Source organism: Cyprinodon variegatus, unplaced genomic scaffold, assembly GCF_000732505.1.
Source record: "Cyprinodon variegatus isolate N-32 unplaced genomic scaffold, C_variegatus-1.0 Scaffold480, whole genome shotgun sequence".
NCBI lineage: Eukaryota > Metazoa > Chordata > Actinopteri > Cyprinodontiformes > Cyprinodontidae > Cyprinodon > Cyprinodon variegatus.
Window position 1 is genome coordinate 393,613 of NW_015150933.1, and position 27,253 is coordinate 420,865.

A 27,253-nucleotide genomic window follows, 5' to 3' on the forward strand; every position below is an offset into this window, starting at 1 on the left:
TGCAGGCCAACTGACTTCAGAATCTAACAGAATGAGAGGGACCAAAAAAATATCCTTTTTAATGCATCAAAATGTGTCCTAATACATCAGATTTTTTTTTAAAGTGCATCAAAGTATGAACTTTTGGTTGATCAAAGTTAAGTAATTGTGTACACCCTCTTTACTTTAATACATGTTTGTTTAACCATAAACAGCCTTGTTTTTTATTTTGACAATTATTTATCTTCCCACTGGGATTCCTTCTTTACTTCATTCGCAACCAGACACATTATGAAAAACGATGCATGCATGATCGTTTTAGTTAATAAGCATGCATGCACTGCTTATTAACCGAATGCGATTTGAACAGCTGTGTCTCCTTTTAGTTCAATATTCCCTTCTTCTTACATAGAAATGCACAAAGCAGACATATTAAGCATAAATCAATTCTGTGAATTGGAGGCTCTTTATCCATCTTATCCTTCAGGGACACAGGAGGCTATCTCCAGCTGTATATTGGTAAAAGGATGCGAACACCATGGACTGTTCTCCCTGCTGCCCTCCAGGAAGTGCCTGCAGGTTCATCTTTTCCCCTGTTATCTATAATCAAGACTCTGCATCATAATTAAGAGCATCCTTTTTGCAATACTAAAGTGGCAGATTCTTTCATAATCAGTTTAAATAGAACACAATTCAATGTTCTACTGCATTTTGCATTATATTTATTTATTTTGCACTGCACTGAACCTTCCATATCAATGCATTTTGCACTATGATTTGAAACTGGTTCTCCTTTTCTCCTACACTGCTTACATTATGATCACTGCTTGGAGCAGTTCACCAAACGAACGGCCAATCAGCGTTGGCTTTGAGGCGGGTTGAGGTGTGACGCAACGAGAAGCGCGACAGTTCAGTCTAAAGAACATGGCGGCTTCAGCAGATGAAACTAGCGTTAGCGTGGCTATCGAGCAAGTTTTATCGGAATTACAGAGTATTTCTTCACTGAAAGAAGAGCAAAACACTGCTCTGGAGGCTTTTCTCAGAGGAAAAGATGTTTTTGCTTTTCTCCCAACTGGTTTCGGCAAGAGTTTGATCTATCAATTGGCTTCTGCCTGGCTTGTGGTTGTGTTTTCGTCGTCGCTCTGTTAGTACGTCATATGCTTCGTCGATCTGATTGGTTTATTTGGCCTGTCTATCACCAACATAGGCCAATCAGCTAACCAGTATTTTCGCCCCTTCCCAAAATTAATTCAACGGAAGGTTTCCAGATGGATATGCGGAGCAAATCAGGTTAAGTTGCATGCGCTCTGTGCAGAAACTCCAAACTTCTATGACCATCATCTCATCTTTGGTACTTTTATCATTTCCCTGGTGGTATGTTATACTACTCTCTTACTAAAATCCATCCGTTCACCTTTAGTTTTCTAGATAAGAAAAAACAGATCGTATCTAAGATTTCTGCAAAGAAATCTGCCGTCTGTTAATGTTTTAGCAACAGTTTAGTTGTTTTTTATGCTAAAAGGCAAAGGAATCAGAGGAAGATGCATACAGTAATGTTTAACTAATCAAGCTTTAAAGAAAACACAACAATATCATATTAAAGATTCAAAATAAGTGATTAATAAACTACAATTAAAGTTCATAAAGGCATGCTGTAGCAATGCAGTGGAAAATGTTGTCATGAGACTATTTCTAACATGGTACAAAAAGAGCCATAAAGGTATAGTGGAGGATGTCTTTTTTTTTTTTTTTTTAAGGGTGGATCATCAAATTAAGTGGTCCTCCTAATTGTCAATCATTCTGGTGATATGTTTACCTAAGCCCGCCTTACATGCGTGGTGAGTCTCACATAGTGGGAAAATTGCAAATCTTTTTTTGGAAAGTAAGCTTGTGAGAGCGATGCAAACAGTAACTTTTAAACAGAGCGTGCACGAGGAGAATTCGGCTCATGCATGCTGTCTCATGCGTTTGAGCATGTGCTTTTTTTTTTTTTACTGGAGAGATCAGGTCTTTTCAAAAATTTGCAAAAATTCTCCTCTATACCTTTAATAAACTAACACTGGAAATAAGTGCATAGGTTATTTTATTTAACTGCACAAGGAGAAATGCATGCTCTCTCACGCATTTAATAGGCATTCCCTCTGGGGAGCGTTTACAGGGTTGTGCATGTGCATTTTCTTTAAAGGGGAGGGGGCGGGTCTTTTCCTCCTCTATACCTTTAAAGTGATTTATTTAAATTGATGGGGAAAGGGCCAAAGAAAAGTAGTAGCCAACACGAAGATAATAAAGATAAATCCTACATTACTAACTTGCAGTGCACTTTTACATTTGTCTGAGGTGTTGAATTCTGGCCTAAAGTCCTATACTATGGAGTTTTCGTGTTTTCTTCCACATGCACTTTCACTTAAGGTACTCCAGCTTCCTCCCACTGTAATAATACATGATAGATAAAAAATTTTAGATAAAATATTTATTCTATAATCTATTTTTAAAGGCTTATTGAAGAGAAAACATTTTACATATTTTGGGTGTTTGATTATTTGGTCTCTGGCTATGCCAATATTAACATTTAACGTAATATTTCATAATAATGAAGGCAAAAACAGAACAAAGATAAGACGCAAAATATCTCCTCACCTGAAATCCGTTTTCAGCGCCATGAAGGTAAAACGACCTCCTGACCAACTGCAATATAGCATAATGTCCACAAGTGGGCGCCAGATGATTTTCTACCAACCCGGTGCAGGTACTACACCTGTATGCGTTGTAATAGCCTAAAATGCTGCAAATGTAGGTTATTAGAATTTGAATATAAAGATATTTGAAAGCTTTAGAACTGAACTGTGTTTAAAAAAAAAGTTTACACAGAATACAGTTGTCCTTTTTACAACAACACGCTACATAGAGGAGACATTTTTAAATTGAAATTTAACAATTCAGAGAAGAATTCAAGTTAATATATTATTAGTATATATTGAGGTCTCAGTTTGTTGCAGTAGAGTATAGCTGTGAAGAGAAATGAAGCAGAATAAGGTACTTAATTGTTTTGTTTTTTTTGTTTGTTTTTATATAATAAATCAAATGTAAATTTGCACTGATTGAACATGCTTAAAAACTTTCACTGTCTGACACTTCAAAATCTAATCCAATTCAGGAGTCACAACTTTATTCCTTAAAGATCCAAACCTTTTGTTTTCCCTTAATATCAATGGGATTACAGCAAGTAGTCAAATGCCTAGGAGGTTTGATGGAAAACTTAAGCAAACGATGAAGAGAAATTATCAGCATCCGACTGGGTTTTTTTTTTTAGCAGCAGTAATTTTTGTTGGCTGCTGTAGATCCAAGCATATTCATGTCTAACAATTGCCCCTTCAAATTTGTAGACCTTAATCCTGTACAAATCAGCAAAGTTCACATATAGAAATTGAGGCTCACAGTCACAGACACTTTCCATCCAGTTTAACTTGGGAAAGAAAATGGAGTGAATTCCCTTCTGTAGGAAGACCTGCGGCTGTTATTGCAATAAAACCTATTTTATATGTGCTAATGTCAGAGGGAGGGGCTATACTTTTAATACATTTTACTTCTGTGTTTCATTACTTTAAAAACAAAAGTTACATCATCTTTATTTGCTAACTGTTGTCAGTCGCATGCCATTCAGAAACATATGCAAACCGAAATTTGTGGATGCCACATGAAAAAAAATGGGTGTGAATTCATTTGCAAGACAGTAAAAAAATAAGATACAGCAAATGAGCTTTGGAATTAAATTTATTTGTTTTATTTTGTGAAGAGGAAGCAAATATTGATGATGAGAAGCAGAAATATTAAACAAAATGTTGACCAACTAAAGAGAGGAGAGGGTCTAGTGTTTCCCTTTCTGTTTCATGATCCTCCAGGTAGCATTCGAAAAGGAAAAGTTTGTCTAAACTGGAGGACGGGTGATACCAGTTATTTCCTGTATGAGCTGCACTATAAAAAGTACCGATGATTTGACTGCTACTGCTTGAGCAATTGTACATCTTAGATACAACAAATCCATGGATTCATTTTTTCAGCTGTTCTCATTTTTATCAAATTGATGGTTTGATTGTTGAACAAAAAAATAAAAAAAAACTTCTTTATGATTATTGTTAAATAACTCCAAGCAAGTGCAAGGGATGAAAAGATTAGGAAAAATAGATGTTTTCATATGTTGTCATGCTTTAATCTTATTAATCATTTTTTGTTTGGCTCCATGGTAAAATATAACCCCTAATATCATCAGCATAGCAAAGGATTAAACGAATATGAGGTTAAAACTGCTGGTCACAAAGGCCTCATAATCTTTCACTAATGTTCACTTTTGGAGGATTTAAAATCAACCATTGCATTTTGAATTGTACTTTAACAACAATCTAAGGAGACAATTTCAAATTATCTGGAACTTTTTGAATTGAACACAGGCTTTTTGGTTAAGCCAAAAAGAACATAAAGAACAAAACAATCGCAATTATGCAAAAAATAATGAAAAGAACAAACTCAATTGGTAAAAAAAAATACTTAGCCCTTTAAAGCCAAGTGTATCATTTTTGATACATGAGTTTTTGAGACCTCTGCATGATCAGAGTGATATATTTTTTTTCTTGAAAACCCTAATTTACAGAATGAGACACATGTAGAGAACAGAAAACCCATAAAATATTATACAGAAATCCCCACTGTATCAAAATTGATGCAGATAAATAATCTGATTTAACTTATACAAAATGTATGTATTTTTATTTAATTTTTCAGAAAGTTCTTAATTCAATTTATAAAAAGGTAGAATTTTCTATTAATTATTTTATGGCTTTAAAGGGTCAAGCACTAAGATCACAACATCTGTAGGAACTTGGAACATAAAAAAAAAAAACTGTTGCAGCAATTGAATAATGGAAGACATCTTTATCTTTTATCATGCTGACATCCTAAACCTTGAAAAGCTTTGCAACTTTGAGACAAATTAATAGATATATTAATAAACTGAGGTTTCTGAAGTTATTTTTCCAGCTCAAAAAGGGAGATTTTATTTTATGGTTCCAGAGGGTGTAACCAAAAGAGAGAAAACAACTTCACACTCATCGCTCAGAGCTGTTTCTCTCCAGGCACATAGCTTAGTTCACTAAGTACTGACTTCACTCAGATCTGCCTTGGAGTGAATACCTGACAAAAAGTGAAGAGGTGTGTTATTTATAATTACTGTAAACACCCAAGAAGGACATAATAAGACGGTTGTGAGTGAAATCAGCAGAACCAGTTTTATTTGGCTGGTTTTGTTCTTTCATGCTGTCAGTCTTTGACAGTTAGGATCACTGAAATTATTTCTGTTTGTTTGTTGTTTTGTTATTTTTACTTATCTGCACAGAGATAGTAATCAAATAAGAAGCCAGATTGTTGACCTCATATTATTGACAAACAGCTTCTATTTGTCAAAAGGCGCCACCCACTAAACTAGTACTTGAATTTTGTCAACAATCGAATGTTATTTTAACCTAGTTACCTATCACGTTGTTCTGTTCCAGAAATACCTAAAGACAGTGACAGGTGTATCCAGGATATGATCAGTACCTGATGTTCTGTTCCAGTTTGAACTAATCTGGGAGTGGTCATTTTTGTATAAAAAAAAAAAAATCACAGTAGAGTGTCATTTATTCTTCTTAGCATTTTTAGATCTTGTTTTACTTTCCTTGCTAGTTAAATATTATTTATTATTATTGGTGTTGATATTTTCCAATATCAAGCTATCCTTAAGCCTCATCTTAATTTTACTAATCTAGTACCAAGAGCAGATTACTGTTTTACCCGAATAATGAACCTTAAATAAAAAAAAATAAAAAAAAATAAAAAAAAAAGTCTGAAGGCATGAAGCAGGATGCAAAATGATAATTAGGGTGATTATTTGATTTTAAAGAAATAAAAAGTGTGTTTGTTTTTTTTTAGGGATTAACATTGTTTTTTTAAGTAACATTAAATTCCTGGAATCATCAGTTGAGCAACTTCACCTACTCAATCACAGATGCTTGATTCTGTGATAAGCAAAGACTGAGTTTAAGGTCAACTGATGCAACGTTTCCAGTTCCCACTGCTGCAAAAGACAAAACCATCAGCTCTCCTCAACTGATTTACAATAAAACGAGGTGATTTACATTTTACATCAAGGGAAAATTAGAAAACTTCTTATAGTTAGACATTTTATTAGCTTTTTGTTCCTCTATAATCCTCCAAAGTATTAGATTTTTTAAAATCTTTTAGAACCTGAATTTAATTTCTTCTCATAAATTGTTAAAAACAGATTAGATTTCTAGATTTTCTTCCATCCCTTTCAGCATTTTCAAAGGTCTTAAATTTCTTTTTTTATCCATGTCACGCATGCCTTGTTTTGCAACAGTCAAATTTAAATGTAAGTGGGTGGAGCTCCACAAACTCACATTCCTATCAAATGCTGCATTATAAATAGAGAGGTGACACGCACGTTAAGCACAAATTAATTTTTTCTTCTGAGACAGGTATGTTTGGTTTGGTCTTTTGAAATGGTTAAGAGGAGTGTTGTATTTTCTGAATTAGTTTGTTTGTCATTCTTTTAGAAAGTAATTCCTTTAGCATCCACCAAAGAGACAAAATGAGTGATCGTAAGTCAGATTTCATTTCACTTTTCAGCATTTACTGACAGTAAATGACATCACTGTTTTGGTGGGAATTTGAATATGCCTCTTTAAATGACTGTATCATTAATACTGTTTTTTTCTTTACTTTTTTTAGCAGCTGCAGTAAGTGTAGTTCCTTTCTCATCATTATCGTTTTGTATGCAGACTGTAGTAATGTGGTGGTTTCTTTTTCTCAGGATAAGAAGCCTGAAGAAGCAGGACCTGATCATTCAGAGTCTGAAGGATCCGATTCTGAAGGAGTAAGTCTTCTTTTCCTTCTCTGTAATGTTTCTGGTTTTAAATTTTACTGATGGATTTTATTGTAATATTAATGCCCTTTTTTAACTTTTGCAGGGAGGAAAGGCAAGGCTGCATTCATTCATTTTTAAAATCTCAATCTATAATTTTTTTGTGCCTCTATTATAAATGTGTATATGTTGTTACTGATTAAAGGGCAGAGGAAAGAACAAGGGAAAGGGGAAAGGAAAAGACAAGGGAAACCATGGAAAAGGAAGAGGCCAAGGACAAGGCAAGGGGGGCCCTGAAAGAGGAGGAGGCAGAGGAGGAAAGGACTGAAATAAAGCATGCAGACCGTCTCTAAAATAAAAATATCACTGAAACAATGCTTTGTAAAATTTTCCAATGCATGAATGAAATAAATCTCTAATAAAACCTTTTAAAAACAGTGTGTCTGTTTTAGCTCTTCACTTTAGTCTCTTCCACAGCTAGCTTTTTAGAACACACAGGTAATGGATGTCATTTCCTCTCCAGGACTGATGAAGCAAACGGTTTTGCTGCTGGGTGTGTCCACAAATTCACACTTTGTATTGCTGTTTGTTTAAAGTTGCATGACTGCTTTTGAAGCCAAACAGCCCAAACATCCCTCTAATGCCAAAGGCAGGTAAAATGAGGTAACTCTTTGTAATGTGTTGTCCTGACACCAATGAATAAGTCATCCTGTTACTGAAAAAGAGGCAGATTAATTGGCTTTAGAAAGCTACAGATTCCCTTCTCTTTGTCTTAAAAAAAAAAATAAGAACAATAAAATAAAAATATATTTTTAAAACTGCCTCGCTCTCATTATGCAATGCTGCAATGTTCCTACAGGACTTAGGTCTGCAATCTGAGATCTCTGGTGAACCAATTCTGTTATGACCTGGTCTCATATTTTATTATCCAACAAAAATCTACTGAGGAGCCATTTTAAGTACTGACAATCCATCATTTTTTAACTGTCCTGATATTTTCTGAGATACCTGAAGCTGTACACAAATAATCTTCCAAATAAGCCCTCCATCAAACTTATAAAGGGGACATAAAATGACTTCCAACAGTTCTTTGATTTGATTTACAACAAACTCAACTGGGAATGTTTGTTGCCAAAAACCTCAATCTGGATCTGATTAAAGATAAAGTTCCTGTAGGCAAACTCTACAGATTGACATGTGTAATGGTAGAAGAGGGCTTGCACGTTTGGGGTGCCAATATTAGTATACTCACCACCTTCTACAGAGGCACCACAGAGACCAGCTGTCTCACTGTGGGGTGTGGAGGCTGCAGCGCCTCAGACTGGAAGAACGTGAGAAGAGTGGTGAGGACAGTAGAGAGCATCATCGGGGCTCCTCTTCCCTCCATTAAAGACATTTCATCCCAGCGCTGCGTGTACAGAGCCTGTAACTCATCAGCAACCCCTCACACCCCCACCATGGACTGTTCTCCCTGTTGCCCTCTGGAAAGAGGCTTCGCAGAATTCAATGCAGGACCAGCAGGTTCTGCAGCAGCTTTTTCCCCACTGCCATCAGACTGTTGAACTTTTAAATTCTAAACTGAACATTTTTGCATCATCAACATCCCTGATTCTTTTAATATTATTTTAAACAGGGCGCAACTCAATGTTCTACTGCATTTTTGCATCATATTTATTTTGAACTGCACTTTCCATATTAATGCTCTTTTGCACCATTATTTTTTAACTGGATCCCTTTTCTCCTGTACTGTTTACATTCTGATTACTGCTGCACTTTATAAAGAGTCATGTTCATTTCGATGTTGTAAACTGTATGCAGCGTAATTTTGTTTTATATACACTCTGTGACAAGAACGTTTGTCCAAGTCTAATATCAATGCTCATACTTAGATCCTAACATTGGATTTATTTTCCGAAATGAATATAAAACAACATTGGAAGTAAAAGTATATTTTCAACTTTAAACACTTTTCAAAGCTAGATTATTGTTAAGAACTATGGGAGATTATTCTATACAAATATTTTGGAAATCTGAGCCAACAAATTAGTCATACCTTGACATTCCTGGTTTGGGTATTAAAAGAAGAAACACTCAGATGCAGATTTTAAATATGTCATTTTATTTTCAATTTTTGGGGAAGATCAGGAAAAAAATGGATTTAAAAAAAATTCTAATTGTGCTTAGAAACACTAAATTAATATACTTAGAAAATCTATTTATTTAGATTAACAAAAATCTACAAAATGAAGTGAAAACCTTTTAAGGCAGGATTACTTATACAATTAAGACATCATAGTTAGTAAATACATAAAAAAAGTTATTAGTTTATTTAAGGAAATAAACTGGGGAGCAAACCTTTAGTGTAGTGTTCACAAATACAAACAGATAGTTGATGTAAGGCTTGAACGGTTGTGTTTACTGATTTAGGAGTTCTGAGATAGGAAATGTGTTTTATTAGTCAGAAATCTTATACAAAATGGGATCAAAAACACATTGTTCTTCCAAGAGATTCCATGAAAGGTTAAGAACAGCATAAAATCTGCTCTATAATTAATCATAAATTATGTATTCATGGTAGGAGCTTTTCAAAAGCAACCAGGGCTTCCAGTTATAACTCGTCCAGTGTTTGTTAAGGTCCTGTGGGCATGGCTGGTGTTTCTAAACTCATCCGTCTTGCTTTCCCCGTTTTGGAGGAATGCATGCTGTGAGGCGTTTTCCTTTAGAAAAGCCCGTTGATCTGTTCGGTCTCAGGGTCCAGGTCGATATCGTAGAAGCAAGGCCGGGTTGGCAGACCGGGGATGGTAGGCATCTGAAGGCAGGGAGTAAAAGAGACAAAAAAAATTACATTTCTAGAAAAAAAAAAAAAAAAAATCATTATTTCATTTCAAACCACAGCAGAGAAAAGTCCAGAAAGTTAATTTGTTCCTATACTTATGCAGCCTTAGAGAGCATTTCTTTCTATCAAACATTAATATTAGATCTGTATTGGAAACCTATTATCATAGTAGGTTTTATTCTACTTTTTTGGGGGGGCGGTCCAAAGAAAACAAACAGATCTACAAAAAAACAAAGAAGGAAAGAAATCTATTGGCGGGTGTCGGTGTGAGCTCACCGTGCCGACCAATGGGAAGAGAAAGCCAGCGCCGACACTTGCTCGGATGTCTCTAATTGGAACGACAAAACCGGTCGGCACACCCTTCTTTTCAGCGTCATGAGAAAGGGACAAGTGTGTCTTTGCCATGCAGATGGGAAGATTTCCAAAACCCTAAAGTGAAAAACAATATGTTGTCATAATGGAATCCTCATTGATGAGGATCTTTGGTGACAATCATTCATGACAAGAAACACTCCTCCCTAAGGCAGGCTGACCTGTTTGGTGTAGAGCTCCACCTTGCGTTGGGCCTCAGGGAGAAGTTCAATATCATCTGCGCCGTAGATCTTCTGAGCAATTATTCGAATCTTGTCACTAATAGGGAGCTAAAAATCAAAAAGATTAAAAAACAAAGAAAGCACGAGAATAGTACTGCAGTATAAAGCTGGGCTGGAGTCATACATCCAAATCATAAAGGAACTTGAAGTTGCTGGGGGCCTCACTGGCCCTCTGGACAGCCTGACCGAGGGCCACAGCACCAGCGCCACCCTCGGCCCAGTGGGAGCAGTGCACAGCATCGAAGGCTCCAGCAGCTTTGGCCATGCTGCAGACCAGGTCAAGCTCAGCCTCGGTGTCCGTCCTGCAGAGAAACAGATCCACATAAATCCAGTTCAATGCATGGAACATTTTCATTGGCAGTAACAATAAAATGTTATACTCACATAAAACCATTGACAGCCACCACTACTGGCACTCCAAAGTGTTTAGCATTTTCTATTTGTTTCCTCATATTGCCGCAGCCATTCCTCAGAAGCTCAAGGTTCTGGAGACATAAAACATGTTTTATGGATGAAACACTTTGGTCCAATTATTCGTTTCATTTGTGACCAAGCATGTCTCGGGAACAGTAAATGGCTTAATATTAGAAATATTATTTCTAATATTATTAGTAGAAAAATGAAAAACTGATCACTTGTGTTTTGCATTTCCTGCTTCTCTTCCTTACCTCCTCCACATATTCCTTTGGCAGTGGCATCCCAGCAGTAACCTGAATGAAACAGTTCAGTGTTTGTTTTTATTATGAAGTATTTTGCATTTTAAAGGATGGAATACTACATTAGAGAGAAGAAACTTACCGTGGGTCCTCCGCCGTGCATCTTTAAGGCTCGGACTGTGGCCACCAAGACTACCACATGGGGCCTCAGGCCCGAGTAGCGGCACTTAATATTAAAGAACTTCTCCATGCCAATATCTGCACCAAAGCCTGCCTCCGTCACTGTTAGATGGAGGGTGTGAGACAAAGGGTCAGGAGCAGAATTGGTGTGGTGCTATAATGCAAAGTAATAGTCTGAAATATCTGGCCTTCTGCTAACCTTTCTTTTCTAACCGTTCTTTTTTGCCTGAATATAAAACTTAAAAAGGACCTAGAGTTGCTAGACATCGAAGAGGAACAGGTACCGTTAATGGAGTTGGCAAAAACACAAAGGAGGACGCTTAGGTTGGCCATTGTATTTTTCCCTCGGTTTTTTAAAATGGCGCACCCCGGCACCAAATCGAGAAGGACGACCACACAGACAGCCGGAAACACATACCAAGGACCAGTCACAGCTGCTTTATGTCTGCTCACTTCCTCTTGAGGTCTGCGATCGTCCGACATGTAGTCAGGATTTTTTTTAAGGTGTGCGACGATGGTTGCAGAACCTCTACGCGGGGTCCGTGGTCGCACACAGAGACAAATTTGACGCCATAGCAGAGGCTATGCATCAGAAGTATAAATTGGCCTTAAGGGTAGGCTCAAAATATTCCATTTTGATAAAGCTTATAGTTGGAGTGGCTCAGGTTATCCAAAGCTATCTCTATAGTTATGCTGATATAGGCTTAGACTGTTGGAGGACATAGGGACCCTTTTTTACTCAGCTTCTGCAGAATTTGTTAGTTCAATCTATAACTGTATGCTCTCTCTGCTTTGTCTCATAGTAGCTTCATCTGGTCTGTTCCTGTTGGCTGTGACACCATCCTGGAGAGAAATATCAGCTATGCTGCTGCCAGCAACACCTTTGTTTATACAGTAGATGTTTGAGCCCGGCCTATTTTTCAGTGTAGTCCTGTTTCTCTGACTGTCCATCAATGCTTGGACATCCTGGATCAGAGGCCAATCCATCACAGGGCAACAAAGAGATACACAAGGAAAACAACTATGTGCATCTAGAATGTGGAGTGAGCAATGGATCTAACCGTCACATCTTTGGAGTGTAGCAGGAAGTCAGAGAACACAGACTGAAGCCCTGCATGCATGAGGAAAGCATTCAAACTCAAACAGGCTGGGATTCTAACCCCAGATCTTCTCGCTGCCAGGATACAGTGCATCTATGGTGAGATCATCTTACCCACAAAGCCATCAGGTCCAACCAGCTTCAGAGCGATTTTATCAGCCAGGATGGATGAGTTTCCATGAGCGATGTTGGCAAAAGGACCAGCATGGACAAAAACAGGTGTACCCTGTGGATCCGGTGAATTCACATTTAAATTTAAGCACACAGAAAGCAGCAACTGTAAATGAACATTCAAGCTACAAAACTAAACGAAATCATGACAAAAGGCCTTATTTTTCCCCACCTCCAAAGTCTGCATCAGGTTTGGCTTAATAGCGTCTCTCATCAGCACAGTTAGAGCTCCACTGACTCCCTGCACAATAAAACAGCCCATTTTTCAGCATTTTCTTTGAGCAGATCTGACACACACTGCCCCCCCAAGAGTGGTGAAGAAGCACTAACCAGATCCTCGGTTGTGATTGGATCCCCGCTGCGGCTGGTGGCTACCACCATCTTGGCCAGGCGCTGCCGCATGTCCTCCAGGCTGCTAGTGAGGGCAAGGACGGCCATGATCTCACTCGCAACGGTGATGTCAAACTGAGCCTGCACCACAAATTGTTAACATGATCTCACTTTGATCCTTCCTTTGGATATGGCGGCCCATTTTCAAGTATTCTATTTAATATCTGAGCGTTACTAAATAACCCACCTCCCTGGTGTAACCCTTTTCAGTTGGTGACTGGCCGATGGTGATTTTCCTCAAGAATCGATCGTTTGTGTCCAACACTGCAGTCAAATTAATAATCAGAAGACGTTAAAACATGGCGCCTGGTATAAAGCTACATGATGAAAGGATGGAGACGATTGTCACCTCTTTGCCAGGTTACAGAGCTGGGGTCAATATCCAGGCGTGCAAAGCGGGTGATCTCCTCATCAGTGAGTGTTGAAGGATCAGTCTTATCTATACCCAATTTCTACACAAACAATGACAATCTATGTGTCACAATCCCTTCAACAAAAAAAATCTATAAAGACTAAAATATTTAGAATACAATATCTTACTTTCAGTCTATTGATCTGGATCGGGGAGAACTTTCTCTGCCCTTTACTAAGCGGAACCAGTCGATTGTACAAAGCCTAAGAAAAGACAAAGAGTTAAGATCTTTTAATCTACCGTATATAAATTTGTAATTTAACCTCCTGAGTGAGAGTCCACCTTGTCAGACTGCGTTGCCTCATGAAACATGCGAGCGTCGATGGCAGCAGCCACCAAGTTGTTAGCAGCTGTGATGGCATGGATGTCGCCGGTCAGGTGGAGGTTAAACTATGGATTTATTAAGATATTTGTCAAACACTTTTACTCTTTCACCCAAAACTAGTACAGCGTTAAAAAGGTATAAAGTACCTCCTCCATTGGAATGACTTGAGAATATCCACCTCCTGCAGCACCACCTGTTGACAAGAAAGAGCATTACAGCAGACCCACTTATACTGTCTAAAGCCTGATCTGTTCTTTCTTTCTGTGGGATCTGTGGTTTGTTTGTTTGAATTGGGACTTTTTGTAGCTAAAAGTCTCGACCAGTGTCTCATCTAATCACAGGAGTCAGTTCTCATCAAACCAAACTAGCCCTCTCTACTTTTGTGATTGAAGGATAGAAAAGTCTTTGTCTGAGACATCAAGTTTGGGGAGTATTTGCCTAGTGGGTTTGAGCAGTGGCCTTGTGATCTGAGAAGGTTGTACCCAGTTCAATCCCAACAGCCCGCACTCTGGGTTCCTGAGCAAGACCCTGAACCCCCGATTGCTCCCGGGAACCGCACAATGGCAGCCCACTGCTCCCTAAGGGGATGGCTAAAATTCAGGGGTAAATTTCTCCAATGTGAGACCAATAAAGTTCAAATATTATTATTTATCATTATTAGTACACACATGGATGGCGTCCGATCACTGTTATTTAAAATAAGAAATGTCCTGTCTAACTTAAGGCCTTTGTTCTGTTGTGTTTGCAGTTTTAAAGAGTGGCCCCTGGGCCCCCCATTATGTTTATACAGTGGAATAGGCTTATAGCGGTCACAGATATAGTAATCAACCGCTTATAGTGTTCAAAAGACTTGGGACAAAATAATTTCCATACAAATGCTGCTTAAATAATTAGTTTATAGTAATCAAGAAATCTGCTTATAGTGTTAATTTTTGGCCATTTTATGAATGTAAACATGTGCAAAGATAATTAATAAGTGGATCAAAAGTGATGACATCACTCCGGTGTCAGAGCCTGTGATGCGGACATCATCACGGAGGTACAAGAGTGCTTTGGTGCAGGTACCAGTGCTGCGCGCAGCGAGGAGGGGGAGGACTGTTGTCCCTTCCAGAGCTGAGATGAGGAATGCAGTTTCCATTTTAAAGACTGGTCTCCTGCATTTTGGTTTCTAAAACTTTGACCTTTAACATCATTTTGAAAAAGAAGTGAACTCGGTGTTGGACAACACTCTGATCCAAGGAACCATGGATAAATATGTGAAGTGATTTCTTAATGCGGCGCAGCAGATCCGCAACACAAAACAGAGGGAGGCTAGCTTTATATTTCTGCAGCCTATGCAGTTATCTTCTATGTTGTTGTTCTATGAAACTGTTTGTTTCAAACTTAAGACTTGTTAAAAAAAATAAAATAAAAAATGCACCGACGTCTCCAGACTGCACAGCGCAGTATACTGTCATTAAACTCGCATGGTACTTTAATAAAATTCAGTAAATGCGGAAGCTATCAGATTCATTTAAATTTTCTCATTGAAAAACCACACAAATTGCATTTAGATGATATTCTGCATAAAAAAATAAGTGAAATAACGGTACATTCGGATATAGTAATCAACCACTTATAGAGTTCAAATTGGCTCTGGACCAATAAGATCACTATAGGCGGATTCCACTGTAAGTCCAAACAAGTCAAAGATTAATAACAAAAAGTTTTGATAAATGTGCAAAGTATAAACATAAATGAGTTAAAAATCCTTGATCTGCATCTATTTTCAGACAAATATTAGCCAGAATAAAAACAAGCATCTATTTATTTTAAGGCCTTTTAAGCTTTGTCACCACTGGTGCTTAATGTTCTTCCATTTCTCACCTTTAATGCCGAAGGTGGGGCCCTGAGAAGGCTGTCGGACGCAGGCAAACACATTTAGCTTCATGTGGGCCCCCAGGGCCTGGACCAGGCCGATCGTTGTTGTGCTCTTACCTTCGCCCAATGGAGTGGGAGTAATACTGGAGTTATAGGAACACAACATGTCAGACAAATGTTGCATGTTAAAGTGGTACAACTTGAATAGGAAAGACCACTCTACGTTAGAGAATTAATGTGAAAGTAGGGTAAACATGTTTGCTTTTCAGTCTAGAGTGAACACATACCCTGTGACCACCACATATTTGCCATCCGGCTGAGACTGAAGTCGTTTGATAATACTCAGCTGGACCTTGGCCTTAGTTTTCCCATAAAATTCCACTTCATCAGAGAGCAGGCCAACCTCTTTGGCCAGACGATCAATCGGCTTTGGGATGCAGGAGCGAGATATCTCTATGTCACTGTTGAAGGCACAAGGACACACAAATCTTTCACCTCAGCAGAGGAGAGATACTTGAGGTTCAATTCTTTCTAAATAAACCTCTATGTTCATTTAATTCAAGTCAAAAATCTGTAGCAGAGTTGGGAGTCAAAGTTCAGGGTAACACACAGTTCTCCACCTTTGCATGTAGGCTAAATCTTACATGCAGAGCCCCTCTTTCTTATATTTGTGACTGCCGTATGAAGCTCTATGTGAAAGTTCTTCAACATGTGTGTTTACTGAGACTATCAAACACAGGTGGACTCAACTTACCCACTTCTGATGGTATTTGTTTGCTCCAGATTTCAAATAAAAAGGGGCTGAATACAAAAACGTACACTTTATCTAAAAAATTTGGTGGATTTATTTTCTTCCAGCTTTAGAAGAAATTAATAATTTGTGCTTAATACTTAATAAATACTTCTGTAGAAGGTGAAAAAGCTACACTGAGAGAGACACAAACCTTGGAACGGGCTTCTGAAGGTTGAGTTTGGTGTAAGAAATGCCCCACTTCCCAGGCTGATGGCTCTCAAGGAAGCGCTTTGCACTCAACACTGTATTCTAACCACATCAAAGAACACAGACACGCACTTTTAATACAAAGAAAAGTAGGAAAATATTTCTGAATTGTATAAAAGCCTATGATTTTACCCCCATCAGCATTGCCACAGTCATTGGTCCCACTCCTCCTGGCACAGGGGTGATGAAACCTGCACGCTCCTTGGCTGAGGCATAATGTACATCCCCCACTACCCGCTTCCCATTAGGTTTTGTCTCATCTAAAAAACAGAAATCATTTGACCCAGAAATCGTAGTTGTCACTTAATATCAGAACCATTTTGTACCTTATAACATCTACCTGGAATGTGATTGATCCCGCAGTCGATAACCACCGCTCCCTTTTTGATCCACTCTCCTTTCACCATCTCTGCTTTTCCAATACCAACAACCAGGATGTCTGCTTTACCCACCTGGATAGGAACACAAACAGACAGGTTACAAGTTAAAAAAAATTAAATAAATCACCACAAGAGGTCAGCAGTGAGCTCTCTAAGGAAAAGAGGTTTATTTCTGTTTTCTATAAAAAGTTGCTGCTGAAAAGTTGGAAGAAGATTTCTGTAAATATAAAGTGATGTCAACAAGTCCATCAAATAACAAAAAGTTAGAATGTGCAATATGCATTTATTAGTAAAGTATTGAGATCTCTTTTAAGTACAGAGATGTGATGTAGAGATGAGCTGACCTAAAGGCTCAGCTTAAACAATAAATACTGGCATGCCTAAAGTCGAAGGTGACATTGTGAAAGGCAATAATAAACATGCTAGAATGTGAAAATGTACCTCTGCAGCTAGATCTGCAGTCTTAGAGTGGCAGACGGTTACTGTAGCATGATTCCACAGCAGCAGATCATGCATCGGTGCACCAACAATCTTACTGCGACCAATCACCACAGCCGTTTTCCCTGCCACAGATACACCTGCAGAGACCCAAAATCATCACATTTAGGCAACATCCACTTCTCTGAATGCAGTCTGTATAACTAAACAGTGAAAATATCTTTTAATACTAGATTTCTTCATGGCTTCATTAACCTGTCTGTCTGATCAGCTCCATGCAGCCATTTGGGGTGCAAGGGATGAAGCAGTCACCCAGATCTCCACGAGATAGCTTCCCTGCATTTATGCTGGTCAATCTGTGAAAAGACCAATAAAAACATGTTAAGGGTTTACATAAATCCCATTTAGCATTCTTATAATATAGAATGTTCTTACCCATCTACGTCCTTCTCCGGTGCCACGGCATTAGTGACCTTTTCTGTGTTGATCTTGTGGATTGAATCTAGAGGCAGCTGCACTATGAGACCGTGGACTGATGAGTTCTCGTTCACTTCTCTGATGCTGTGAAGAACCTGCAAGCAGAAGCTCATTTCAGTCCTATTGTAACAAGCAACAGGTTGCACCATATGTACAACATTAAAATTAATCTACAGATTCAGAGGTGGAAAATTTTATTTTTTCACTTAGGATATGAAGTCTAATAAAAAACATTTAAAAAAATAAAAAACAATATAATTAACAATCTCTATTATCCCACTTCTACTACAGTGAGTAATAGAAACTCAATTTGTCATTTGAACATAATGGTTCTAATAGAGGTTATACGTTTTTTTGTCATTTTTGAAAATTCTTAATATAAACAGTAGATATTTTGTATGTAGGACAATAAAATTATATTTTTTTTTTTATTAATAATAGCTCAAATAGCTTTTTTTCAGCTTTTATTGTCATTGCACAGTCACAAGTACAGAGCAACAAAATGAACTCTGCATTTGACCCATCTCCTTGGGGAGCAGTGGGCTGCCATTGTGCGGCGCCCGCGGAGCAGTGTGGGATTAAGGGTCTTCTAACGAACCCAGACTGGCAGTCTGTGGGAGCAAGGTTTGAACTCAAAACCCCATCCTACCTCTTCTTCAGTCGCAGTCTTAGGAAGTCTCATATGTGTCGCATTTATCCCAATCTGCAAATAAAAAACTAATTTTAAACAGTTTTAGACATGTCATATTAAAAGTGTATGACAGCTGACTGATGCAAATCTGTAGCACCAATAATTATTACTTCTCTGAACTCACCTCTGCTGCTGCCTTCAGCTTCATGCTGATGTACAGATTTGAATCTTCACGATCTCCAACCTGCCAGAGCATCACAGCATCAACTCATGTTGTACTAGCTAACACATGGGCACAGTGTTTATTCATATTTATTCTTCTATACGGAGTCTGTTTGTTGGGTCACAATGTTAACAGGGATATAGTGGGATATAAAATTGCTTTCTATTTACCTGTAAAACTACCAGACCCGGCCGGAAGTTGGGATCCTTGAGTTTCATTTGCTCCACATCTTTCTTCAATTGCGCCCTCACTTGCCTGAGAAAACAAGACAATAAAAGGGTGTTTCATCTCTTAACATATTTTATTTCTCTGAGTTGTTACAGATTTCCCAAGCAGATAGATGCATTTTAGCTATTCTGCGTCTGAAGGGGTAATGATTTTCCACTCTGCAATTACCAATCATGGTTGCACAACACAAAGACTATAGAAGCATTGTCTTATCTAAGTTCCTGTCTTTTCTTTATCTTTATTTGTTTTATAGTCTGAATACAGGGACACATTCCTGCACCTTGTAGTGTTGAATGAGAGGGTAAATTACAACCAGAGGGTTTGATATGTTGATTGGAAAAAAGTGAACTGGACTTTATCTTCTGGTCATCACGATCTATTCTAAGAGCCACTGTATGCTGATCAACCATTGAATGTTTGATCTAAGTGTGCATATATTACAAAATTAAAGCCATCATCCATTGCATGTAGAACTTAAATCAAAGTATGTTGTTTTGGGGCAGGAAATAAATCAAATCAGGTATTGTGTCTCTCTCTTTTTTACTTTTTTTGTGTAATATTTCCAAATATATCGACAACTAAAAGCAGTCATAATATATTGCACACAAGATGCATTCAACATGCAGCCAGATTATATAACAAATCCTATCAAACTTCAAAGTAAACAACTCTTTATGGAACGGAGAGCAGAAGAATAGCTGTTTGTTACTGAATCAAGCAACTAATGAATGTTGTGTGGGGAGGTTAATAGGCTGCAACTTTCCAGGTCTTGTGACAGGCACATGCAGCTAAATTTCTTCCACACTGCTGCATAAGAAAATACACATCCCTTTGCATGTGAGAAATGAAAATAGAGATTAATCTCATTAATTTAATATCCCTAAAGAAAATGTCCAAATGTGACTCATGCGTGATCTTCTGTCATTTGGTGCACTCGGGGTCGGTCTGTGGACCAAAGGGACAAAGCTCAAATCACACCACAACCACACATCTTGCATAATGCTGCAAAATGCACAATAAATTGCACTTTAAACAAATGCACAAAAAACAAAACAATGCATAAAAGGAAAAAATAATGCATCATAGAGTCTCTATATCCAGGACAAGCCTAGTTAAAAGTGAACAATAAAAAGCTTGGATAATGAATCGAACTGATCAGAGAATCATATGGTACAGTGTTACTATAACTCAACAAGTTAGCAGCGTAATTAGCCAAAAAAAGTTGTGTAGCTCTTGATCACACTAAATTTCTAAACACTCTACTTTAAATTATCATACTTACGCTGAAACTTCTTTTCCGCTTATGATTTGAGCTGACATGTTCGGTCTGTCTGTGTCCGACGTGATGGTGACCAGGGAAGGTTCGCTATCTGACAAGAAGAGCAGCGTGGTGGGACTAGTCTAGTTTAGTAGCTGGCTTGTACTTGCGCCGGATTGTTACGCAAACACAAGAGTAACGCTGAAAAATAGGCGTAGAACTTTCCGGAATACCGCCTAAGACATATCGTAGTTCACTGAAAACACGAGGAGAGGCGTTACATTCGGTGTAGGCCAATCAAATTGGCACTTTAAATCATTAGATTTGTGTTCTGACCAATAGCCTTACTCACCTGAAAGCCGCGCGAGCTTGGTTGCTCCAAATAAATAGTTTGCGTCCGCCATATTGTGAGTGTCAAGTGTGTCAAGCGAATCGATTGGAAAGTTTTCCTTATGATGCAAAAACGACAGGCTTCTTTATTAATAATTGTAAACAACATTAACAACGGCAGTAACGACCACTTGAGAAAATGTTATATTAGGATATTGTAGAAAAATACAAACCTCACTGAATTTATATATATATATATATATATATATATATATAATTTTTTTTAGACACCAATTAACTCTGTTGTATTTATGGAAGCCTGTTAATGGGATACTATCTCAATATGAGATACTATCTTAAAATAATGAGATACTATCCTATTATAATGCGATACCAGCTCAAAATAATGACAAAGTGACCATCTCAAAATAATGGTATACTATCTCATTATAATGAGATACTATCTAAGTTTTATACAACTTTCCTTGCTTTTACTCAACTTCTGTTCCTAAGCATGAATTTCTCAAACATAATAATAAAAAATGCTGTAAATATATAAAAAAGCAGATACTACAAACGATAATGATATCAGTTTAATTATCATTAGATCTCTTTACAGAAACATACGTAATAAGAACAACAACAAAAATATATTTTATTAGATATTTTATTGCTTTATTGTTTTTTTTGTTTTGTTTAGTTTTTCAATGGGACACTCTAAATATGGCGGCGATTCTAGCGTACTGTGATAGCCTACATGCTATGCTATTGAAGGAAGGAACATGTGAAGGGCGTGACTGACGTAATTCCTGCAAGCCAATAAAATACCTGAGTGAAAACGCCAAACAGACCTCTCCACCAATAGCGGCGCTTTATGGAAGGTGTGGGTGGGGGTAGTTTTGGACGTAATGTCGCAGATGACCAACAGGGGCAGCAGTGTGCTAATTCAATGTAATAAGTCGTCAAAAAGGCAAAGCAGTGTTTATGTAGGTCAAATGACGTCGGCGGTGCTTTGTTTTGGGTTCATTAATAGAAATCACATGTGAAATTACACCAGAAATTGCGAGAAATTATAACTCGACGCTTTTTTTTTTACCGAGCTTCAGGCGTGACGGGAGACATGACGAATTACGGAGAGCTATGGAGAGTAGATTCAGCGGCGTTTTAAACGAGATCGAAGAGCTCACGAGATTTTCCTACGCGGAGAAAACTTTCCAAACCGAGAGGTAAGTTAAAAAATGACGGAAAACATTTAAATTAGCAGGTTCCTGCTGTTCCCTGGAGGATATTCTTTAGATTGCACGTACTCTGTTTACGTCACACAGATCCAACCACTCACCATCTCTGCGCCTTAAACCGAAGATAGCTAAACTGCTATGAATTTTTGTTATATTCTTTAGGTCTAAAACACTTTTTGAGGAGATTCGTGCCTCCATAAACAACAATGACGAGGAGGATCGCTCCTTCTGGAGGCCCGTGCTTCCTTGGGGGGGCGTCTTCGCCATTAAGGCAGGGCGGAAGGCCATATCCTGCATCCCTCTGTATGTGGAGGTCCAACTGAAAAACACATGCACCATTGATGGCTTCCTCATGATCCTGTATGTGATCCTGCGAGACAACCAGGGCTTCCACAGGGAGCTGGCAGTCTTCCTCGGGAAGCAGTTTGTGGATCATTTCCTCTACCTGATGGACTCCTGTGACTACACCACAGTGAAGATGCTGTGGATCTGGAACAGGATGTCTAAGAGACAGTACCGCTCAGAGATCCACCAGGCAGCCCTAGAGATCGACCTGTTTGGGAATGAGCATGAGAACTTCACCGAGAACCTGGAGAACCTCATGTCTACCACTCAGGAGAGCCTTTGCACCAACAGAGACTGTGAGGGTCGCTTTCAGAAGGTCAAGAAAACCACCATCAACATCAGCCCTCCTCACGAGCTTCCTCACAAAGACCCCATCCAGTCTGCAGTGGATGAATTCTTCTGCCCCAAACTCCTACTCTGCTCAGAGCTAGGGTAAGACACTATGGTAAGACACTTTTTCTCTTCTAAGATTCAGTCCTGCAACGTTATCCTCACTGACGGCTTGAATGTTTCTGTACAGCTGTGATGGACTGAGGGAGTTTTCTCAAAGGGTTTTCTGCCATGGACCTCCTCCCTTTGTGATCCTCAACATGCAACAGTGGAGGTCAGAGGATCTGTCATACGTACCTTACCATCTGGCCCTTTGCCAGCAGAGGTATGACCCAGTGTATTTAATAAATTTTAGTATTTAATATGTAATGGAGCCAGTGGCAAAGCTAGATGGGGGTCCAGAGGTGGCCATGGCCGCTCTTAGTCACTCATTGGCCACCCCTACCATTTTTTCGCCCTCTAATACAGAAGGTGGCAGCAGTGATACCGTCAAGAGGAATGTTTAAACTTATTAAACATTTTAATTTTTCATATATTGATAGTAATTTGACAACTAAAACGCTGTGGTTAATTATGCACATCAAAATACTAACATTAAAGTTTATATATACTGAATTCATGCTCTTTTAAGAGCCTAATTTTGTGTTATATGGGGGAAAGAGAAAATTATGTCTCTGCAAGTCATCAAGGAGTTTTCAGTGAAATCATAGATAAATACTTTAATAATAACTTAAAAATCCATTTAATGTAAAGATTAGTACATGTCATATTAATGTTTTGCAGAACAATTTTTGATAAAGGTGGGTAAGTAATGACAATGGAAAAGATGTTTGCCCCAAACATTTTGTCCACTAAACCTTTTGTTTAGACAGCACGGATGTTTAAATATATGCATCTATTTGTAATCAAAAGGCTGTAGGAAAGTATAGTTTGTCTTTATTTAGAAAATATGGATGGTGTGCTCGGTCCTGTTGGAACAGTGTAGATGGACCCTGAAGTTCTGGCACCGATCCGCTTTTGGCCACCCCTCAGTTTACATTGGTTCTTGAATGGCCACCCCTATTAAAAATTTCTGGCTACGCCTCTGAATGGAGCACACTAAGAAGTGCGTAGTTGCGAACTAGAATAATGTTATGCGTGTATTATAAATATTGCACATATGATAATTAGAATATCACACTTGTATGACCTTTGAAAATGACCATTTTCTGCCATTGAAGCTGCAGATGTTTCAAACTAGATTTGAAGCTCTGTGGACTGATATTTTGTTCTTTAATCTTTCATCATCTCTCTGCACCTCCTCCATACCAACTACAGGCATCTTGTCAGCTTCTATTATAAATTCTCCTTTTGTCAGAGCTGTAATTAAATGTTTAAGTTTGGTCCCCTTAAAGGCAGCTGCGCCTCAGAACTTCCCTACCGGTTCTTTACCTGGGAGCAAGTTATTTACTACTCTTAACTCAAACTGGGTATAACCATATAAAAAAGGACTATAAAGCAGGAATAAAAAAGTAACAGCATTTATTCCAGGTTATGGTATGTTCCAGGTATGTTGTTCTGTATGAATGTGTAGACAGATTGAACCATGAGATATTGTTAAATGGCAGATTACTGCTTTAAACTTCTACATAGATTAATCCCTGACATTGTTTTATGAAAAGCTGGACTCTAACTGATAAAGGCACTTACTTGTTATTGATTTTGATTTGATTGAGGGGTAACAGAGTAAAGGAGATTATAACATATGGCTGCTCCAACTGTTATACTATTTTCCAAATAATAAATATACAGCAACAAACAGTAAGCTGTTATGTTAATTGTGTTGCAAATTATTTTCTAAATGACTAAAACTGTTTGAAGGCCAACGGAAAAGCATTTCTTTTGAAAGAATCACACAATTGCATACATAAAGCATTTGATACATCAAGCATTACAGTACAGGCCTGTGTTCGGACAGAAGGATCTGACATGTCACTCTCCTTTTTAGATACCTGCTAGAGGGCGCCACACTCTTCAATCGGGAGGAGCATCACTACTCGGCAGCTTTCCAGATAGACGGCTGCTGGATGCACTATGACGGTCTTAGAAGCGATAATCTGATCCTGCTGCATAAGCCGCCAGAGCTCCTTCTGCTGTCCTCCTTGGTCTACATCCGTGCATCTGATAAGTGAAGGCTTTGAGTCACCGTTGGATGATGCAGCATCGTATAGAACACACCAGTCATGCTGTGTTTTGTCTTTTACTGTTATTCCTGTTTTTTGCCATTATATATCTGTTTTGTTTGTTTGTTCTACGATTTAATGGTCTGAGTATGCTTCCTTTGATAGAATTACTCATGTCCGTTTTAGCTGATTGCTTACTGCAAATGTGTTGTGCATAATTACATATTTTATGGAAGCATGCTTGGAATCCAAGAGTAAAATGGACTATAATAGTTCTGGGTTGAGATCTGGGGGATCTTAAAAGTGAACTCATCCCTTTTTAAAGTGACTGTTTTTCCCCTCATTAAATATGATGAATAAATGTTTTTCAACCATCATTTAGGAGTGCATGTTGTACAGTATAACTGAGAAACAATTCCTGTTGGCAGGAAAACTGAAATAATGCAAAAACACGTGAAACCTTAAACTAAGAATCTTTGTTAGTGCAGCTTTTTTTCTTTTATTTTCGTCATTTATCCTCCTCTGTTAAAGCTTGAGAAAACCTTTGCGAGTAATCAAATCCTTTACCTATAGCAGTTTAGAAACCATTTGAATCTTTCAGGTTAAAGTTGTCTGGTATTTAGAGTAATTTTATTTCAGTTCCACACCTGCATGTTTTGTAGAAAGGTCTTTTGCCCTGCAACTCTGCCATAGAAAACACCAAAGATCATGCAGAACCCTGCCAGTGCTATCTAGAAATCTCTGCAGCTCTTTTAGTGCAGCCATAAGCTTCCTGGATCAGATTTCACCTGTTATTTTTACCTCTTTCTAAAAAAAAACAAAAAACATCCAGTTAACCAGGGAAGGAAAATCCTCCCAGGCCAGGTTATCTTTATTGTGGGTTTATCAGATTCACTGCAGATGGAAACACAAGAAGGCATTTCAAGAAATTTTATAAACACTAATGTAACCCTGATGTTAAACCTTTTTTTTGTCTCATCCAGCAAATGTTTGCTTCTTAATTTAATCCTACAGGAAATGCTACAGGGTAACATGTTTTTCATGAGATATACGGCCTCACAATCTGTAAACCAGTCAATAAATAGTTTTTACATTTCCAACATTGATGAATCTCGGTATATACCTAAAAAAAAAAAAAAAAAAAAAAAGCTGTTAAGTTGGATTTTATTATGTGTTTCTGCTCCAGAACAATTTCAATGATCTGTTTGATTATCACCAGGAAACTGGTGCTCTGATTTCACCTTGCCTTTTTAAATCTGTTTAAGTTGATTTTATTCTGTATTAATTAGTGTGAATGTTGAAACAGTCGGTATTAGATGCAATTTTTTTTTCTATTTCTCACCTTAGAAGGTTCATCTAGTTAATTTGAGCTTTAAGACATAAAGCACACAATGAATTCAAGCTGAAAAGTTCACATCTCCACTGTTTTGCAACTCCAATGTTAAGCATAATGCAGATTTTCTGGTCCTCTAAAAATTACTGTTATCACGTAGTGCCTCTGCCAAGAAAGCTCCTCAGACCTGCTTGTGGTTAATCTTTTTTTTTCTGCAGATATTGTCTTAATAAAAATAAATATGAATATTTTATGAATATATGTACCTGATTTTTTGTTTCCTCATTCATGCACGGAAATAAAAAAAAAACAATAAACATGCATGGCTTTTATTTAAGGCAGGCATTTATTTTTTAATCTGGGTACAACCGCACCACACAAACTGACTAAAATACATGTAAAATGACTTCAAATAAAGAGTGATAAAATGTGAAAAGCTACAGTTTCCGTTACACATAATGTAATCTTTGACTTCCAGCATTAGTCCACTAGATTTTTTATATTTTTACATGTTGAGACTGGAGAACACAGACAGTAGGAATGTAAAAAAATAAAAATAAAAAAAAAAAGAAGCAGTGGTCATTTTGGCTAACACTGACATCGGTTTCACAGGAGTTTTCTTCTTCTGAGATACAAATGTAAAGATGACAGCAGAGTGCAGACTTTAGCTCATTAAAAAAAGTCACCCAACTGTTCTCTTTGTACAAGCACTTCGGTGAGAGTGATGGCAAAAAAATAAAAACAGGACGCTGGTGAGATCTCCACAATAAAAGCACACACGCTCCTTTTTGCAGATTCATATTTGCAGATTTTCATCATTTTTCAATCTAAAATGATTTATAATTGTCTGCATTTCCCACAGGAGGAAACACAAAATTAAGCAGATTTCAATTGTACCGTAGTCAGGTGAACAAAAAACACAGTATGCATCAGATTAAGAAAATAAAGTAATAATAAAAATAACTTGAAAACAAACAGGCGTGGGCTGAATTCAGGTGAACAAAGCGGGTAAAAATTTCTGTTTTCAATGACGCCAACATTTTCCATCATTTTAATGCAATCCCAGAGCTACGGTGAAGCAGTGCTTTCTATCTTTCACTCAGTGCTGCACAGTGTTTTGGAAAACTTTCCTTTGTAGAGCAGTAAGTTGCTGGAATCAAGATCTGACAAATACATTCCACAATACTAATGTTTTGTGTTATTTGAATAGTGGTAGAATCAGTTACTTCTTTTCTATTTAAAAGAAAATCACTTTTTTGTTGTGATTTTTTAAAATTACACATGAAGTTGTAGTGTTTCATGGTTATTTCGGCCCACACCCAGGAAAAGCACAAATAACTATGAACATTGTCGCAGAATCACAAACTGAATTTTTCAACCATTTTTTTTAGACTTAAAGTACTTATGTAGATGCAAACAATCATTAGGAAACTTAAAAGTTGCACTAGTAACAACTGACCAATTTG

The 27,253-nt window shown here is 37.8% G+C and overlaps 3 protein-coding genes across 6 annotated transcripts; 2 read left to right on the plus strand and 1 right to left on the minus strand.

Annotated features, from left to right (window-relative positions):
- Positions 1-6,593: 6,593 nt before the first annotated feature.
- On the plus strand, positions 6,594-7,330 carry LOC107094370 (putative glycine-rich cell wall structural protein 1). Of its 2 annotated transcripts, none has more exons than XM_015389927.1 (4): positions 6,594-6,629; positions 6,760-6,904; positions 6,999-7,007; positions 7,098-7,330. In XM_015389927.1, the coding sequence occupies exons 1-4, from the start codon at positions 6,620-6,622 to the stop codon at positions 7,243-7,245; spliced, it is 312 nt and encodes a 103-aa protein (XP_015245413.1). In that variant the 5' UTR covers positions 6,594-6,619; the 3' UTR covers positions 7,246-7,330. The 2 variants fall into 2 exon arrangements, with proteins under 2 accessions (XP_015245413.1, XP_015245414.1); XM_015389928.1 differs by lacking the exon at positions 6,594-6,629 and having other exon boundaries at positions 6,702-6,767; positions 6,842-6,904.
- A 1,683-nt stretch (positions 7,331-9,013) lies between these two features.
- On the minus strand, positions 9,014-21,830 carry mthfd1 (methylenetetrahydrofolate dehydrogenase (NADP+ dependent) 1, methenyltetrahydrofolate cyclohydrolase, formyltetrahydrofolate synthetase). 2 transcript variants are annotated; one of them, XM_015389930.1, is made up of 28 exons: positions 21,719-21,830; positions 20,074-20,161; positions 18,734-18,818; positions 18,525-18,584; positions 18,359-18,412; positions 17,668-17,804; positions 17,488-17,588; positions 17,236-17,372; positions 16,755-16,866; positions 16,547-16,674; positions 16,359-16,456; positions 15,702-15,875; positions 15,421-15,557; positions 13,701-13,747; positions 13,512-13,619; positions 13,358-13,432; positions 13,167-13,269; positions 13,005-13,081; positions 12,758-12,898; positions 12,600-12,668; positions 12,371-12,482; positions 11,120-11,259; positions 10,990-11,031; positions 10,706-10,806; positions 10,446-10,623; positions 10,262-10,369; positions 10,005-10,157; positions 9,014-9,701 (listed from the first exon to the last, which is right to left on the minus strand). In XM_015389930.1, exons 1-28 carry the CDS (start codon positions 21,813-21,815, stop codon positions 9,612-9,614), a joined length of 2,952 nt encoding a protein of 983 aa, XP_015245416.1. In that variant the 5' UTR covers positions 21,816-21,830; the 3' UTR covers positions 9,014-9,611. The 2 variants fall into 2 exon arrangements, with proteins under 2 accessions (XP_015245416.1, XP_015245417.1); XM_015389931.1 differs by lacking the exon at positions 21,719-21,830 and adding an exon at positions 20,402-20,468.
- LOC107094376 (chromosome unknown open reading frame, human C14orf28) lies at positions 21,217-26,337 on the plus strand. 2 transcript variants are annotated; one of them, XM_015389934.1, is made up of 4 exons: positions 21,217-21,605; positions 21,780-22,394; positions 22,483-22,566; positions 24,280-26,337. In XM_015389934.1, the coding sequence occupies exons 1-4, from the start codon at positions 21,520-21,522 to the stop codon at positions 24,461-24,463; spliced, it is 969 nt and encodes a 322-aa protein (XP_015245420.1). In that variant the 5' UTR covers positions 21,217-21,519; the 3' UTR covers positions 24,464-26,337. The 2 variants fall into 2 exon arrangements, with proteins under 2 accessions (XP_015245420.1, XP_015245419.1); XM_015389933.1 differs by having other exon boundaries at positions 21,285-21,605; positions 22,483-22,617.
- The last annotated feature ends 916 nt before the right edge of the window (positions 26,338-27,253 follow it).